General features: G+C 38.3%; 1 protein-coding gene across 3 annotated transcripts in view; it reads left to right on the top strand.

Moving 5' to 3' along the window:
- Positions 1 to 19,223, top strand: part of RAB27B (RAB27B, member RAS oncogene family) — a 2,233,495-nt gene that overhangs the window by 2,070,128 nt on the left and 144,144 nt on the right. For all 3 annotated transcript variants that reach the window (XM_044075084.1, XM_044075069.1, XM_044075078.1), the window contains one exon: positions 15,249 to 15,352. In XM_044075084.1, coding sequence (XP_043931019.1) covers positions 15,249 to 15,352 — 104 coding nt within the window. The remainder of the gene's footprint in view (positions 1 to 15,248; positions 15,353 to 19,223) is intronic.

Below are 19,223 nucleotides of genomic sequence, written 5' to 3'. Positions count from 1 at the left end.
TATCAAGGATTGATATTAGAGTTTAAGCAAAGAGAAAGAAATAGGGAGGTCCTAACACTGGTCATTTGCTTAGGATTCCCCTATTTCTTTCTCTTTGCGTATACTCTGATATCAATCCTTGATAAGGATGATCTCTTTAGTCTCATTTCATTTCATAGATGGGTGCAAAAATTATGATAATTTGCATAAGTTATCAGTCAAGTAACTATATAAATCTGAATATGTATGATACAGTCATCAAATATAAGCACAGATCTTTTCTGGTATTATAAAAGCTTTCATTTAATAGCATGAGGCAGCATATAAATTAGCTTGGATCCAGGTTATTAATGTCATATATATTTATGCTACTGCTAGAAGAAGAATTGCAGTGTCATTCCTACTATGGTCATGTCACGTTACATAATCATGCAAGGCAGAAAGTCTTCCTTTACCATATTTATGACATGAGCAAAAGAAAGACCTTAATTAACATAGTATGGAAGACCCAGATAATTGTACTTGTTTTTAGATGGTGTACCAGTGATATACCTAGAGGAGGTGAGAGTGCCTTTCCTAAAGGTAACTATCCTGCATAATTTTAGCATTTGAGGTGAGCCTGTGACTGATGCATCAGGTGTTGGTCTTATACAGGCACTGCTAGAATATTTTGAGTGTCTGAGGGGGATGTAATTTTGCACAAGATTTTACAGTTAGCAGCAAATTGTGTTAGTAGCAGTGCCTATGCATCTGCTTTCATTTGTGAGAATTACATACCAAAGAGCAGGTGTACAAGGACAGAGTCCTGTGCAACCCAACGGGTGACACTCCTGTAACTAGAGGAAGTGCCCCTCATGTTGACAGTGTGCATTCTCTTTTGGAACTATAATAGGGTGTCCAATGGACTGCATATGGGTGTATGTTAAGAAAAATTTATCTGAGATGGTAGTGTGTGGGATGATGTTAAAGGCCTAGGTAAGGACAGGATAAGCAGTGTGAACTACCAGGCTCTCATCCTGATCTTCAGTGACCCTTTCAAAGAAGTTGGCTAAGTTTACTGGGCACAACCTTCTTTTTATATATACCCAAATTGGTTTGGATCCAGGGTATATTGGTCACCAGTGTCATTGTTTATCAGCGTGTAGATTTTTATTCAGTAACATTGCAGACAATATTAGTGAAGCTAATACGTTTATAGCATCAAGGGTCTGTTGTGGGGCTCTGTATGAGAATGGCACTACTATGACCATCTCCATGCTTCAGGGTAATAACATGTGAGTAAGCAACTATAGAGGATTAGGAGAGATTTGGCTAAGTGGTACTTGACACTAACAAACTGTGCAGGGTGTGTTTAGGTCCATGAGGCTAGTATTTTCAGTTTCAGCTGGTGTAGCTATAACCTTGTCCATGATGATTTTGAGGAATGGGATTATTGGCAACTGGGAAAAATCTGTCTGGCTAGGGAGGCATGAAAATAGCCCCAAATATGTCTGAAAGTATGTTGAGAATAGCTTCAGCGAGTGAGAGCACCTATTGTAAATAACTTTGGTACAGTAATGGGCATACATTTTAAGTTTTGTAGTCTAACACAAAAATGCCTTGTGGTTATCTTTAGAGTTGGCAGGGAACCTGAGCTCATAGTATGTCATACACTGCCTGATGATGTATTTGAGGGTTTTACTTATTTGGTTTTTGGACCCTTTTATAATGGGACAGCAGGAGTCTGTTCATATAGCTTGTACCCCAGGTAGCTCATAGAATTGTCTGCATTAACTGCTATATTAGTTGGCAAAGATGTGACAGGCAGTTTCATTGTGAGTTATTAGAGCTGTGGAAGTTGCAGCATGGTCTCATACATGATTGGACATGAAACAGAAGGTTCTCCAAAAAACATGGACACAATCCCACTGCTCCATTTGGACCTGAATAGATAAAAATGGTAACCACTGAACCACTTCAACGGGGAAGTACTAAAACTGCACTAGAACAAAGTCTCCTAAATTAAACTAATATGTTTGTTTTCAATATAGATGAAAGCCTCAAGCTTGGGCACATTATTGTTTAAGGCTCTAAGTTGTGCATCTCCTCCTTGGTGGAACATCTTATGATAGTTTAGTGTCGCCAGGTATAGTTGTCCCTAATGCTACCCTGGTGTTCAAATTAATATTTTCTGAGTGGGTATGTTCTTGAATTGAACTTTGCCCAAAAAGGCACTATGTAGCAGCAAAGGCTTTATCCTGTACAAAAAAGTCATGAAATGAGAGGAACAGACCATTCCTAATAAAGCAGGAAGGTTTCTTATCCATGTTATCCCAAGAAGACAGATGTTGGGTCCTCCTAGAATGATACTCTGTTTAAAACCAATTTGCTGACACAAATCATTTTATCTTTGAACTTAGATGCCATACTTGTTTTGATGGAATATTGCTCAGCTCAGCAAGAGTCTTTCCCTCAGACAACTCAGTAGTGTCTCAGTGCATCTCCTTCTTCATGGAATATCTTAAGATAGTTTAGTGTTGCATGGACAACCACAAGCTCATACTCCTATTATGATAGTAAGGGTCCTGAGGGACCCTGCAGTGTCCCTAGTGCTAACAACAGAGATTCAGATTATTGTAACCCTCTCCTTGTCCGGTCTGTTGAGGGTAGTGTTGTTGTGCTTAACTATGGGATCTCTATTAAAGGTCTTACTGCTTTTTTGCAGCCCTATTGGACCAAAGAAAGGCAAGGAATTTCTTGAAATATTAATAGTGACAGTATTTAAAATGTTGAGAGGACGAATGCCACAGACAAGTCTGTCTGAAATAAAAAAGCTGGCTACAAGCATTTCATTTGATAAAATATAGAGACAGTTGAATTTTTTACAAGCTATGTTAAAGAAATACTGTGATTCATAATCAGTAACAAGGAATTATCAGTAGCTATTGTCCATTTAGAGCTGGATAAGAAAACTTAGTATTTTCATTAATGTTGTACTTGATTCTGTTTAATGAGAACATTTGTTAGAATTAATCTTAAAAATCTGAAAGAAACTCTAGCTTGAGAAATGTTATGTAATTTACTCCTCTTGAATAATTATAAAATGAACCATGAACATGTGCATATACGTTTGTCAGATGTTAAAAATCTGAATGAACCTCTAGATTGAGCATGGCTAGATAATGTGCCTCACCTGAATAATTAGGCAATAAATCATAACATCATGCAGATGACTCTGTCAAATGCAAAATGTTGGTTTTATGAAAAGAGCTTGTAATATATATCACCCCTGGGGGTGGCTTAATGGTTAAGGTGTTTACCTCACAGAGACAAGGTTTAATTCTCACTTTTAGGGCAATTTACTAGGCTTAAAATGGCAAAATGGCCCACAAGGGCAGCTAACCTAGTATTTCCTATGAACCTATGGTCTCCCCTGAAAGTAGTTTAAAGAGGTCTAAGACAGCTCTGGGAAAATAAGCTTAGCTTTTATTTCTTTTGGTTAATTAGCAAGACAGACTCTAAGACTTTCAGTGTTGTACTGAATGGTTGAATTATACTACCTGCTGAGCAAAACTGGTTGAATGCAATATCCCGAATTTGCTTTTCTGAGGAGTACAGTTTCACAACATCCACAACCCTTTACCCCCTAATAAATATAATTAGCTGCAAGATTACTGCACCTCACTGTGAAGGGGAAAATTTGTTCAGTTTTATTGTCAGTCTGGCCATCTACTGTATGATCACATAAGCAGATATCCAAGTTCCCAGTAAACCAAGTTCAGATCACTTTACATGTGAACACAGAGTAGCAGTAAAGAATGTACAGTGTGTGTAGCACTGGCAGAGCAGGTGATAAAACGGCATTGCCACCTGCACAACACAGTAGCTTGCTAGAGGAAGCATTTGATAGAATATTCAAGGAGGTGAAGAAGAGAACTTGCCCAAACATGGTTCTTTGTGATATGACTGTACCATAATGATGGTGGAGGGATACTTGGCATTTACAACAATTTTTATTTGGGATTTGCAGCACCATGCATTTATATTGCTGGATACTTTTGGTAAAATGATGCATATCAGGAACCACGAGTATGGACAATCTTTAACTGTGTGATAAATACAGCAATAGATGTGTAGCTGTTGTTTATGGCAAAATGTCAGAAGCTGAAATGAAATTATTGCTATATCTTTTAGGAATCATGAAGCTGTTGTCTTGTTTAGTATATGCATTGATCTAGGAAACAAAGACAATATTATGACATTTTAAAGGAGAAAAGCAATGAAAAAGAAATAACAATAGCAGATGTCCACATTGAAATGTAAACCTGTAGTTTGGGCATGCGGTGAGAAGAAGTCTGCCATCAAGGTCCGAAGGATGGGCAGTGTATAAATGTAGTGATATTAATGAATCCTATCAGTAGTAACCATGTAGAATTAATGTCAGAGTAACTGATGACCAGAAGTTCCACCTCTCATGATCCCTGTGTGGTTTGAAGTGGAAGTCCAACCCTGGAAGGTCCATTAAACAAATATGTCCATTGTGTTAAATCCCTTTATTTTTTACCCCGAAAATGCTCCACTGCTCTCATGATTTTTTTCTGTACAATCATTTCTGTGATGTGGGTTTAGCTCTTCTTGGAGTTCATGTGGGACGCAGCCTGGGACACCATCTGGTCCCATTGATGCTGTGTTTTTGCTTTGGAGAGGGCGGCTCACCTGAGCATCTGAGATGTCAGGGGCAGCACCTGTTGGGATAGATATTTGCCCTTTGGTGGGGAGAGGGGGAGAAGTTTGCACTGAACCTGTCAGCTAGGATGTTGGCAATGTCTGTGGGCTCGGTGTATTTTTGTCATTTTGGACTAATTCTGAGCATATCTGGGAATTCCCACCCAGGTTCTTAACATAACTAAAGAAAGCCTTGTGATTATCCTTAGTGTCCTGTGCAATTTTTCTCTCAAGCTGGCCTTAGACGATTTTATGAGTGCCCGTAGTTTTGCTAATACTGATCAGAGATGCCTTCCCTTTTGGGATTTTGCTCTATCATGTAGTAGCTTCGTCCTTCTATTGTATAGTTTGTTTATGGCTGGAGTCCACCAGACAGGACGCCTGCCTTTGGAGGATTGTGTCTTGGTTTTATTTGGGATTGCATGATCCATGCATTCCTGAAGGTGTTCATAGAATGCGTTTATAAAGGATTCTACGGTCTGGGCCGTATTTTCCACAGGCCCGGGGGCTTTGAAGGATTTCACTCGGTTTTGAGGCGTGTGAAATTTGCTTTAGAGAAGTTTTTCACTGTGGTTTTCTGGGCAGGGGTGGGGTCGGGATGTGAATATCCAGTGAGATTAGTTTATGGTCTGATCTTACCAGTGAGGGATACACTTCTGTTTTGGAGTATAGTGTCCCCATGTTGGTGATGATCAGGTCCAGTATGTTTTCCCCTCTTGTGGGAATGGTAACAAGTTGTTCCATAGCATTTGAGTTTATAAATTCTAGGAACCTTTAGGCTAGGTGTTGGAGCTAGAGTAATGCTCCCAGTCTATGTTTGGTAGTTGAAGTCACCCAATATAATGGTGTTTGGAGACCTTCATATGTTCCAGTATTCTCAGGAAGGCCAAGTGGGGTTCCTGTGTTTGGGAGGGTGGTCTGTAGCAGGCTATAAACTGGAAGGCAGTTTTTCCCACAGTTAGTTGCACATGGATAGTCTCTGATGCTTCGTGCTGTGCCACCAACCTGAGGTGTGGGTATCTTTGACTTAATATTGATACTCCCCTCCTTTGTGGTTCGTCCAAGTTTTGGGGCAAAAGCATGGTATGAGGTATAACCTGGTAGTGCTGGGGTGCTCTCGGAGCCTTGAACCAGGTTACAGTTACTGCACAGATATCGATGTTCTCGATGCTAAGGATAGTTTTGAGTGCGTGCATCTTGAGGTTTAGACTTCTAGTGTTGAGGAGCATTACTCTTAGTTTCTTATCCCTTGTGATACCTATGGAGGTGGGTTTGTCTTTTGAGCCTTGCCTAAAAAGGCACTATGGGGTAGCAAGAGCCTTTGCCAATATCCGAAAGCCCAGGGATAACAGGTGCAAGCCGCCCCTAGCGAAGCATCGTGGCTTGACGAGCATGTCATCCCAGGCAGACAGGCATTGATCCCTTTGAATGACACCAACACTTAAGCCAATTGTTGAAATTGATCATCTTGTCTTCATATTGTGGCATCATTCTTGGTGAGGGTAAGATGCTACTCAAGGTCAGGGTCATACCGGCCTGGGCTACATGCTCAGAGAGCTCCTCTATGTCTCTTTTCATGTAGTCCAGGGAGGTACGTCTCAGGTCATTCACACCAGTATGGACAATGACTGAGTCATATTTGTACTTGCCTTGGAGTGACCTGAGTGCTTGTGTTATGTGGCGGATCCTAGCGCCCGACAGGCAGCTCACATTGACCTTCTCCTTGTTCAGCCTGGTGAGCGGGAAGTCAGTGTGCCTGACGATAGAGTCACCTATTACAAGTGTATCAGGTGTGTTGTTTAGCCTTAAGGGCTGTGACTGTTCGGCACACTGGCTTTGTGAGCTCTGTGTTGCACGTGTTTTGTTTTGGGGTAGCGGTTGCTTGGGTGTCTGCTTTGGAGGTCTCTGCTGCTTAGGCAGATTTTTATTTAGAGCCTCTGAGTATGTTTTTGTGTGTTTATGTGTTTGGTTTGTTGTCGTGGTAGGTCTATGTGAGACTGGAATTGTAGTGATTGTGGTTTCCTTCTCCTCCTGACTGGTTACACCAGTACTGAGTTGAGAGAGCGTAGCCTCCAGTTTGGCTATATGGTTGCATCTCTCACATGTGTTGGAATTTGTTGGGAGGAGGAGAGGGTTGTCTGTGTACATGACGCGGTTGTAACTTTGCCTCAAGATTCTAGATTCACCAGCTGGACCGAGAGGAGATTGACAACTGACCTTTGGACATGCTAGAATAGTATTAGAATTCCTTTATAATTGAAAAAAGGGCCAATGGGGAACAAGGTACTCAAGGGAGTTTGTGAGGGTGTAGTGCTTTTAATTTTTAGAGCTGACTTATATAATTGCTTTAGTGAGCAAGTGCCAGGTAACTTAAATGCAATGTGTTACAGGTAACTTAAATGCAAAAACGACAAACAGTAACTTTCTTTCAAGTGAAACAAGGAAATAAGTACAGTAAGCAATGCAGATATCACTGGGGATCCACAGAAGTGCTAAAAGGCCACGTTTGGGTGGAATTAGCGTTTCAGGAAATAAACAAACAACAAGCATACAAATAAAGCTAGATTCAGCAGGCCTGGATCTAGTCTATGCTACAGCAAACAAGGTGTACCAATTTCAGTAAGAAACAGAATATGCAGCACTATAAGCCTTTAACCAGAAATTCCCTGCTCAGAAGGGCAGAGTCCAGCCTCTCCTCCCACAAGAGTGCAGACCGCAATCCTTCTTAACGTAAAATAACTGGCCTGAAGCCCAAGTGCTTAAACCAGAACTAATACACTTTTAGAATAACAGACACTGAGCTCTCAATCAGCAGTTCCCAACTTAGAAGGTAAGCTACCTGTCCTGCCACCACAGTGCAGGCCACAAACCTTCCTAATGTAAAACAACTGGTCTGAAGCCCAAGTGCTTAATCCAAAAGACTTAGAAATGATAGCTACACTTTAATCAAGTTCAAATTAACATTTGCTGAGTGGGTATGTTCTTGAATTGAACTTTGCCCAAAAAGGCACTATGTAGCAGCAAAGGCTTTATCCTGTACAAAAAAGTCATGAAATGAGAGGAACAGACCATTCCTAACAAAGCAGGAAGGTTTCTTATCCATGTTATCCCAAGAAGACAGATGTTGGGTCCTCCTAGAATGATACTCTGTTTAAAACCAATTTGCTGACACAAATCATTTTATCTTTGAACTTAGATGCCATACTTGTTTTGATGGAATATTGCTCATCTCAGCAAGAGTCTTTCTCTCAGACAACTCAGTAGTGTCTCAGTGCATCTCCTTCTTCATGGAATATCTTAAGATAGTTTAGTGTTGCATGGACAACCACAAGCTCATACTCCTATTATGATAGTAAGGGTCCTGAGGGCCCCTGCAGTGTCCCTAGTGCTAACAACAGAGATTCAGATTATTGTAACCCTCTCCTTGTCCGGTCTGTTGAGGGTAGTGTTGTTGTGCTTAACTATGGGATCTCCATTAAAGGTCTTATTGCTTTTTTGCAGCCCTATTGGACCAAAGAAAGTCAAGGAATTGCTTGAAATATTAATAGTGACAGTATTTAAAATGTTGAGAGGACGAATGCCACAGACAAGTCTGTCTGAAATAAAAAAGCTGGCTACAAGCATTTCATTTGATAAAATATAGAGACAGTTGAATTTTTTACAAGCTATGTTAAAGAAATACTGTGATTCATAATCAGTAACAAGGAATTATCAGTAGCTATTGTCCATTTAGAGCTGGATAAGAAAACTTAGTATTTTCATTAATGTTGTACTTGATTCTGTTTAATAAGAACATTTGTTAGAATTAATCTTAAAAATCTGAAAGAAACTCTAGCTTGAGAAATGTTATGTAATTTACTCCTATTGAATAATTATAAAATGAACCATGAACATGTGCATATACGTTTGTCAGATGTTAAAAATCTGAATGAACCTCTAGATTGAGCATGGTTAGATAATGTGCCTCACCTGAATAATTAGGCAATAAATCATAACATCATGCAGATGACTCTGTCAAATGCAAAATGTTGGTTTTATGAAAAGAGCTTGTAATATATATCACCCCTGGGGGTGGCTTAATGGTTAAGGTGTTTACCTCACAGAGACAAGGTTTAATTCTCACTTTTAGGGCAATTTACTAGGCTTAAAATGGCAAAATGGCCCACAAGGGCAGCTAACCTAGTATTTCCTATGAACCTATGGTCTCCCCTGAAAGTAGTTTAAAGAGGTCTAAGACAGCTCTGGGAAAAGAAGCTTAGCTTTTATTTCTTTTGGTTAATTAGCAAGACAGACTGTAAGACTTTCAGTGTTGTACTGAATGGTTGAATTATACTACCTGCTGAGCAAAACTGGTTGAATGCAATATCCCGAATTTGCTTTTCAGAGGAGTACAGTTTCACAACATCCACAACCCTTTACCCCCTAATAAATATAATTAGCTGCAACATTACTGCACCTCACTGTGAAGGGGAAAATTTGTTCAGTTTTATTGTCAGTCTGGCCATCTACTGTATGATCACATAAGCAGATATCCAAGTTCCCAGTAAACCAAGTTCAGATCACTTTATATGTGAACACAGAGTAGCAGTAAAGAATGTACAGTGTGTGTAGCACTGGCAGAGCAGATGATAAAACGGCATTGCCACCTGCACAACACAGTAGCTTGCTAGAGGAAGCATTTGATAGAATATTCAAGGAGGTGAAGAAGAGAACTTGCCCAAACATGGTTCTTTGTGATATGACTGTACCATAACGATGGTGGTGGGATACTTGGCATTTACAACAATTTTTATTTAGGATTTGCAGCACCATGCATTTATATTGCTGGATACTTTTGGTAAAATTATGCATATCAGGAACCACGAGTATGGACAATCTTTAACTGTGTGATAAATACAGCAATAGATGTGTAACTGTTGTTTATGGCAAAATGTCAGAAGCTGAAATGAAATTATTGCTATATCTTTTAGGAATCATGAAGCTATTGTCTTGTTTAGTATATGCATAGATCTAGGAAACAAAGACAATATTATGACATTTCAAAGGAGAAAAGTAATGAAAAAGAAATAACAATGGCAAATGTCCACATTGAAATGTAAACCTCTAGTTTGGGCATGCGGTGAGAAGAAGTCTGCCATCAAGGTCCGAAGGATGGGCAGTGTATAAATGCAGTGATAATAATGAAACCTATCAGTAGTAACCATGTAGAATTAATGTCAGAGTAACTGATGACCAGAAGTGCCACCTCTCATGATCCCTGTGTTGTTTGAAGTGGAAGTCCAACCCTGGAAGGTCCATTAAACAAATATGTCCATTGTGTTAAATCCCTGCTCCTCAGTTTGCAGTGTCTAGCCTTACACCCAGAATATCCAACCCTGTACTTCTAGCACTGCTGTTGTACTTCTATATCCCATGGCTGAGTTTGCTTTTCTTCTGTCTGTACAATCATTTCTGTGATGTCATCATTTTTTCACTGATGCTGTTTGTAGACAGATTCAGTGTTGTACAAGCATTCTTGTCACTGGTTTTCATACCCAAAGGTCACGTTGTGGTCTTTATTATACATCACCATGGACTACTATGGGGTGATGCACGTCATACCTTTATCACATATTCTGTTTATACAGCTCCTGTCAGGACATTATAAACTCTCCCAGACACAGACACACCCTGCTGGGGGGAGTGCTAGACATGTACTGACATACCAGTTGGTTTTCTGTGGGTATTTTGGTATATTTGAACTTGTTCTACATTTTTGATTAAGAACTGCTACCTGCCATCTGTCCTTGCAGTAGTGTCTGGGATGTGACACCAATAGACGAAGGTGCTACCCTAGTTTATCCAGTGACTTTAAATGCAGCTGTGGCACAATGGCAGAGTGGTGCTACAAAGTTTTGTGGCTGTCAGTGTGTTGCAGAAGGAAATAGTCCTGAAATGGCTAATATCAGCCTTTCACCAGGTTTGTCTACAATCTCATCATCAGCTTTAGAAAGTACATTGATGATGATGATTTATGATATAGTTAAACTGATTGTTTCATGCAGGAGTTCTGTTAGGATCATAAAACTCCTGCTTAATCAGAAGTGACAAATTGTTGTTTGGTAATTGGTATGTAGTCTGATTTATCATGCCATATAGTGAAGTTGATATTATTCTTGCCAGATATTTCCACACACCTGGGGAGTTTTATATGTGTTTGACAATGTCTGAATATACATACATTGTATATAATTCTCATTAATGTCTACATGGCATACACAGCTGTTGGGGTGAATTTGCAGTATCCTGGGTGGTAACCCTGTGATTTGGGTGAGGTTATAGCTCCTTGTGAGAATTTGACCCGTACAGTTATGGAATTTTATTTTCCTTTCATGATCATCATAATCTACAGAGGACAGGCGTGTCTTATTGATAGCACTAACCATGTCATTAAGGCTGCTGCAATAACCTCTATGAACTGTCAGCTTGAAGAGTGGTTTTCCTATTTCACTATCTTGAAAGCAGCCATCTTCCTGCATGATATTGTCAAACATTCTCAGACACTTATTTCTAACAGCCCTGCTCCCCAAGGCTATTGAATTGACAGGATTTCTAGTTTTACAGTATAGTCACACACTGTCTTACAAACACCTCTAACCATGAATAACTGGGATACTACTAAAGGCCCCTACCTGACTGCTAATGCCTCATACTTGTAGCCACCTCTTTATACTTTCACAGTTCACAATAATCTCACATCTATCCACCTCTTAAATTTTGATGGCTGCCCAAGTATTTCACAGACAACCTTGTTATGTCCCTTCTTTTCTGGAATATTATTTTTTCAGTCCTATGCATGTGTTCAGATGTCCTGCCAACTTTTACTTGTTCCTGTGCATAAAAAGCATCCGTTATTTCATCACCATTGTATTTTTTTTAATTTCTGCACCAGTAAACGTTTGGCTACACACTCAAAAATAACAAATATTTCAGTTTTAAAGTTTGGCTCATAAGCTTTACCAAAGTTTTCTTCATATGTGACATATTTAACTCAACCTCTACACTGAATTTATCCAACTTTTTTGAGCATGGTTTAAGGTTATATGTCTAAATATCTAAAGAACTGGAAGCTGTGATACTGATGGGACTCCTTTTGGTAGCTCTGTTATATCTCTGATTGTAGGATTTTGTTAGTGATTGCATTATGTCTGTATACCTGTATGTGTTACAGGTAGTGCAGTACCACTACATTTCTGTTTCTAGGGTATGGTTAAAACATGCAACACATGCCTTGAACTTGTTAGCAGTTGTAAAATGGTTTACAGTTTCTTTTTTTAAGTGCCTAAAAAAACTAACATTTCAAAGTCTTAATCCAGCTGTACTTTTTTTGGACTTGACCTCTGAGTAGAGATCTTTCTGAAAGCTTCTGTGATGTTTTTATCTATCTTATTTTCTAACACCATAGTCCATGCAAATGTGGAACAATAACAAATGATGCTGGCTATGTATATCAGGGCCACAGACACTCGACCATATGACCCTTTGGTAGCCTCTGCAAACATTAGGGGAGTAACAGCTTTTACAGTTCCTTGCATTTCAGTTTTTGTGCCCTTGGTCAGATTTACTAGGTCACCCCTGCATGGTCTTATTTAATTTCAGTGATTATACTTTGTATCAAAGATATTCTTTGACCATCTATTATATATTACGCAGTTTTGCTGTATTTTCAAACAACTATCACATTCTTCAAAGGGTTTACAGTGTTTTGCTTTCCATAACTTCTTTGATAGCTTGCCCACAGTTTTCCCATTCTAACAAGTCTTAAGGTGCATTGCAGGGCTCTTCATCATATCTTCCAATATCATACAGAGACATGTAATACAGCATAGGGCTTCCTTTTTTGGTGCAAGCTATTTCTAGCAGCTGTCTAAGGTGATGGCTTCTTCAAATACTCCCCGCACCACTATAAGTAGCTGGCCTACACAATCTCAAGCTCCTCTGAGACACATTATCTGCTTAAATTCTGTTAGTGTTATAGACTGCTTGAACTGTATCTATGTATGGCTCTATGCAAGCAGTTTCCAGACTGAGGCTTCAGTCAGTAGTTTTATGCTTCTTGGTTGAAGTTACTCACACAACTCTGGTAACACTGTGTTGTGGTAATCTTCAGCTTGCTAATATATAAATAAAACTGTGCCTTGGGGGGCAGACTCATTTTTGTACCCATCACAGTTTAGCTTTAACTTCTGTATCATCACTTAATTGATGAATAAGAATAAAGTTCCTCAGCCCTGTCTTGACCTTCCTTTCTGTAGTCATGTTTACAGGAACAGTGGCTTCACCAGGGTATGTCTCAAAATATTTTTTTGCAAAGAACTGCAGACTTTTTCCTCAACCTACATTTCTTTTTTGTCATCATTTGACTTGCAGTAGTTGTATCATCCAGATAGCAATCCTGGAATGAAACAGTCTATTAGTTCCTCCATATCATAAACATTAGATGCACTCTCTGAAGGTGTTGAAGAGACTGTAGACAAACCTAATGAAGAGTTGATGTCAGCCATTTCAAGACTATTTCCTTTGACTGTGCACTTGCAGCAATGAAAGACTGTATTCCCACTCAGGTACTGCACCACACCTGCATTAAAAGCCAATTAATAAACAAGGGTGCACCACCTTTGCTTCTTGGTATCACATGTCACATGGGGTACATGATGCTACAATGTGCCCCAGACAATAGTGTGGAGGCTAGGTAGTAGTTCTTAATCAAAAACATGGAGTGATTGCATTCAATCACCACAGCAATACAATGGGCATGCTACTAAATGCCTCACAAACCCATCTATGAGCAGGAGAGTTCATAAGGCCCTGATAAAGCCTGTGTAAACACAATATGTGCCATGAATATGACATGCGTCACACCGTAGTGGTCCATGGTGATGTACAATAAACACCATGATGTCACCTCAGGATATGCAGACGTGAAAAGATTACTCATACAACACTGACACTGGCTACAAACAGCAACAGTAAAGGAAATTGTGGAATTATGACATTGATTGTGTAAATCAGTGGAAAGCTAATTCAGCCAGTGAATGTAGAGGTATAGTAGTGGTAGAAGAATTACAGGGTGGCACACTTAGGATGGGGACTACACACCAGAAACAAAGGGGTGAGGATTTAACATGACTGGACAGATTTACACAATAGACCTACTAGGACAGGACTTCCTCTAAAATCATGTTGTGGTCATGTGGGGAGAGATTTCCAATTATCCCTCATTTGACATTATGTTTATGTGATTACTACTTCTGTCTGTCTGTCACATTGCAGTGAGACTTAGAGATATGAAACTGTCACTCTTTTACATAAGGCAGTATTAATACATCTGTGTGGACACAGGCCACTTGCTTGTTTATGCACTGTCATTTGTTAAAGCTGATGGTAGTTTATGCTATGATGACTTTTGCATATTTTCCTGGTTGATGCTAAGTTGCATGATTCTGACATTCAGTTGTGAGGAATACAGTTTACTAGACAAAGCCATAAAAGCACAGATCATCATCGGTCAACTAATCGGCATGCCAGACAGAGCAATAAAATGTTCTGATACGTCTTAACTGTAGAGAAGCCTAGAAGAAATGGACCGTAAAGCAGTGTTACTTGTGTTAATACATAATGCCCTAGTGAATGTAGTATAGGACCTGAAATTTTCTGATGACAGCCCTTTTAAGTTGTTATATTTTGAGCAAAATCTGTTCCAGTATCAGAAGTCTCTTACACTTTAGACCAAGACAGTGAATGGTCTCTTATGCCTCGAGTCATTATTCAGCTAATATTTTATGCAAACTGAAGTAACTATAGATTAAAAAGAAAATATGAAGCATGATAAAATGTGAATGTTGGCATCCTCCCTGATAAGTTCTATTTCTGTTGTTAATATAGAATGTTTTGCCCAATATATTCCTAGAAATATGCTGTAATTATAAAACTGCACAAACCAGAAAGTTTATTTCACAAAGCAGAAGTTCAGTATCATAAATGTCATTTTCTAGTTTTAAATAATGTTTGGATAAATTATTTTCTTTTGAAAAAAATGCATCCATTAAAAATACAAACAGATTACATTTGTTTTATACTATCAAAATTCATGTGTGCTTGTTTAATGAAACAAAACTAGAGTCTGGGTCAGAGTCCTGCAACCTGTGACTTCATGTCCATGTGTAGCTCTTTGGTGGACATTGTGGCTCTGTAGCTATTTTAACTTTCTGGTTAGTCTTAACAGCAGCTTTATTAAAACTTATTGGTATTTCTAGAATTGTATGTAAATTATTTGCTCGTGTTATTAAACATGTTTTTATTCATAAAAAATCAGTATGCAACTCTGCCAGTTTCTTAACCCGAAAGCTACATTCCTTCCTTTCTCACACTTGGCTGCAGAGGTTAAAACAATGTTTTCCTCATCTTAAAGCTAGTTCTCCTCATGTAGATGTCATTCTAAAAATGCTACAGTATATAAATTGCCTAACTGACATGCAGCAATCCTGCAATACTATGGTGTACTTTATGATTTTTTTTCTCGTTAGATTCCGGAGCCTCACCACAGCATTCTTCAGGGATGCCATGGGATTCTTGTTAGTGTTTGATCTTACGAGTCAACAGAGTTTCCTGAATGTTAGAAACTGGATGAGTAAGTAAGCAATACATTTTCTCTCCTATACCTCTCTTACATGTATTTATGGTGTTGCTGTTAAAATATCTGAGTATATGAAGAAGAAAATTAAAAACATCATCCCAAACCTTATATATAAGAAGCAGTGATGCAAATGCTCTACCTTTCCGCTATTAATTACTGTATGATTTTCTACCTCCCAGCATTCACCTTACATTTTAAAGCCTGACCATTGGACTAGGTGAAAATAAATATTGGGATCAAAAAGTGAGAATTTAACTTTATATGGATGGAGATTTTAGGCTTCATTGGTATACTGGCTAACATGAATTATTGGAAAACACAAATAGATTTCAGGAGCAGTCATGGAGCTTTATAAATATTCAGACCAGACACTATTTCCATTTAGTGAGAAATGACATGCAATACAAAATTAAAAGACTCCTAAGTGATAGCTCTTGCAAGTGATAATGCCCTAAAGGGTGAATGTTACAGGGAAACAACAAACCACCAAGAGGCATTGTGAGGTCTGCTGTTTCCCTTTAATGCCCACCTTGGTGGTCATTTATGCTTAAAATGGGATGTCTGTTAAGACCTGTATTTGTTTTATTAGTATTTTTTTTTATTTTGATGCAAAATAGTTTCTAGACTAATGTTTGAAAGTTAATGTAGGATATCTAATTGTTGTTGGAGGAAGTACTTTATATCCAAAATAAAAAAGTTATAGAAATATTTAACGTGTAATTTATAACATGTACTCAACATCCCCAACACACACACATACTCTCACAAAGATAAGCAGAAAGATACCGACACTCAGCCTCATATAAGCCACAGCCTTGCTCTGAATTGATCAGCATGTAGCATGCCATAACTGTTGTTCATTTTCCCTTTAGCTGTATTTAAACTGCACTACCTTTCCTTTAGTTGACAGTTTCCTTACTGCTAAATGATTGTTGCAGTAAAATCAAGGCTACTGTACCAAAGTCTGTTTTGAGAAGTCTTTTACTGATTGATATACTTTACTATTAGTAGCGTGACCAGCAAGAAGTAACTTGCAAGCAGTACCGCTAATTTCTATGGCCACACACTGAAATAAACATAGTAGCAAACTTTAGTTCCAGAGGTTAAATACCAAGGAGTCATATTTTCAGCGTCAAAGAATGGATAAACTAATAAACCTTCACATGTTAAGGGGATTTACTTTAAAAGCACCCATTTGCAATTTTCGTCAATATTGTGTTTTAAGCCGATGACTTAAATGTGGTTCAAGACCTTTAGCTTAAATGCACAATGTAACTGAAAATTGTAAAAGGAGCTCTTGCCAGTATTTTTTTTAAAAATGCATCATTTAGATAGGTAGACTTTTTTGGTCTTACTACTATTATAGTTTAGTTTTGCTTTTTTGAAGCTCAATGAGCCAACATATAGTGGCTTAACAGAAAATTTTCCTTACAGTGCATGGACTTGCTGCCATATATAAGTGCTTCTGTTTTTTTTTTTTTACCAGGTGCTCTCTGTGCAATAAAATTCCCTTTTGAAATGTCAAAGACACAAGTTTTTTATAGTCCATTTTTTAACAATCCTTTCTAGAGCTTGTGTGTGTTAAGTCACTACTGCCAGCTTTTATGGAGTGTCATATTTCAAACCAAGATGGTAGGAGTTACTTAAAGAAGATTTACATCTGGTCAAATGTATAGTATCTGAGGCAATCTTCCTGAAACATCAGCTCCCAGAATGTGTTTGTCTTTTTTTGGGTTTGGTATAAGGTTATAGTAGTATGAGCTGTATTAAATGGTGATTTTTGTTTTCTGGGGGGTTTGTTTGTGTGCCTGTACAGTTAGTAAGTGTAAGCAGGGGGGATGTGTTATGGTGAAGTCCTCCACATGAAATGAAACATGGTGGCTTGATCCACTGCACAGAAGGTTGTTTTCATGATTTTCTCCAAATGTGCAGTGTATGCAAGTGGGGAGTCAGCAACCATCGATATGTTTGCAGCAAATTCAGTTTTAAGTTCCCACAGTGGATCCATTACATGTACTTCTCACTTAAGTGTCTTCACTGTATATGTCATTCTTCCATGTAATTTTCTTTTATTCCAATAAACTATCTTTCTGTATCTTAAGTATCTATAAGTATCTATCTTTCTGTATCTATCTTAAGTACCAAGTCATGGGTTTTTGGAAGCATTTTATGCCTTCCCATATTTCTTAGTGTAAAAGCACCTCGATTATGGTGAGGTTTCTTGCTTTCTAATTAAGATCATGGCACACTGCAGCTCTTCACATCTTTAAAACATGCTGTTTACTAAGTCTTCTAGCCTTCTGTGTTGGCATTTTTGGAAGATCGTTACCACTGGTGTAAATGTCAAAAACATTTGTAAAACGTATGTTTTTTGTTTTGCTATAAAATTTGTTTAATCTTTTGAAATGAGATGTTACCATGTATATGTTGATAGCTTAAAAAAACATTGTTGTACCCATGTGTGACTATAGAAACAACTGTCATGCAAGCTCTCCTTTCACATTCACTGACATTTATAAAGTAATAAAGTTTTTTCAGTGTTAGTTTTCACCATTTTTCATGAGAGTCAGGAAATCATAGTATGACTAGAAAGCTAGTGAATGCAGTTAAACATCAGCCTCTTAATTTGCACATTACTGTATATGAATTTGAGCGAGTCCTTGTTGGTAATATATCACATAGCTTAAGTAAGGCAAAAGATGCCTACATTTAATGAGTTTTAATTTAGCCAGTTAAAAAGAGGAATGTTAAGTGCCACTCACTGCTCTCCACTCTAGTCTTTAAGACCAACCTTTTTTCCTGATTTAATTTTGGCTAGCCTTTCTAAGTATCCTTCAGACCGCATGTGTATTATGTCTATTGGGAATTATAGTTTAATTTTCATTCCAACAACCATAAAATGATGTCTCTGATCAGCACATTCAGTCACTCCCCCCATGGAATTGTAAGAAGACAAGAATGAGAGGTGAGAGCCTGAAACTTCTGCCATCACTTAATATTTAAGCAATAACCCACATCTGGGTGTGGGCGCCCTCGTGACCAAACAAAGGCAACCGTGGGTAAATCTAGCATTACCCACACCCAGACGTGGGTTATTGATATTATACAATGACATTATTTAAGAAAAAAAATACTTACTTTTCTTAAATAATGCCTTTGTATAATAGCTGTGTGGTACATTCCATGGTTTTCCACTATCCTGGGGCTTTTTCTGATGTACTGCACATGCGTATGCTTACATGGTATGTCAGAGCTGTGTAGAGGAAGCAACGGAGAAAGGAAGCTCTCCGTTCCTTTTTTAAAGCTGTCTTGCTATGTTAAACGAGTTTAACATAATGCAATATCTTTAAAAAAAGCAACAGAGAAAGGAAGATCTCAGTTGCTTTTTTTTTAAAGATATCAGGCTATGTTAAACATATAACATAGCAAGATTACAGCAACAGAGATTTTCCGTTTTCCATTGCTACCTATCACAAACAAAGAAAATCAAGACTTATACTATTGGGAAAAGGTCCGGTCGCACGGACCTTTTCCCATTAGTATATGTCGAATTTACAACGGGCACACTGGTTGGGCTGGCCAGTCATCGTGCTTGTTTTGGAATACTAATTGGCAGTCATTGTATAATAGGAGAGTTTCCACCTTTCAGTACACCTAACAAACATGTTCATGTTGGTCAGTAGTTAAGTTCTATTTGTAGCTATGTTGAGTTACAGTATAGTTGGCCAGTTAGGTTGTTTGTTGAAAACTTTTTAGGTAGTATAATTGGTTGAGTACAAGGTTTGTTGAGTGGTGGAGTAGTCAGATTTCATTTTATTGAATTTAAGGCAAGTGAGATTGGTGATTAATAATGAAACTTTTGTTT

The sequence above is a fragment of the Protopterus annectens genome, chromosome 1.part1, assembly GCF_019279795.1.
Source record: "Protopterus annectens isolate FY-2018-M chromosome 1.part1, PAN1.0, whole genome shotgun sequence".
Lineage (NCBI taxonomy): Eukaryota > Metazoa > Chordata > Ceratodontiformes > Protopteridae > Protopterus > Protopterus annectens.
This window is presented reverse-complemented; position numbering and strand designations above follow the sequence as displayed.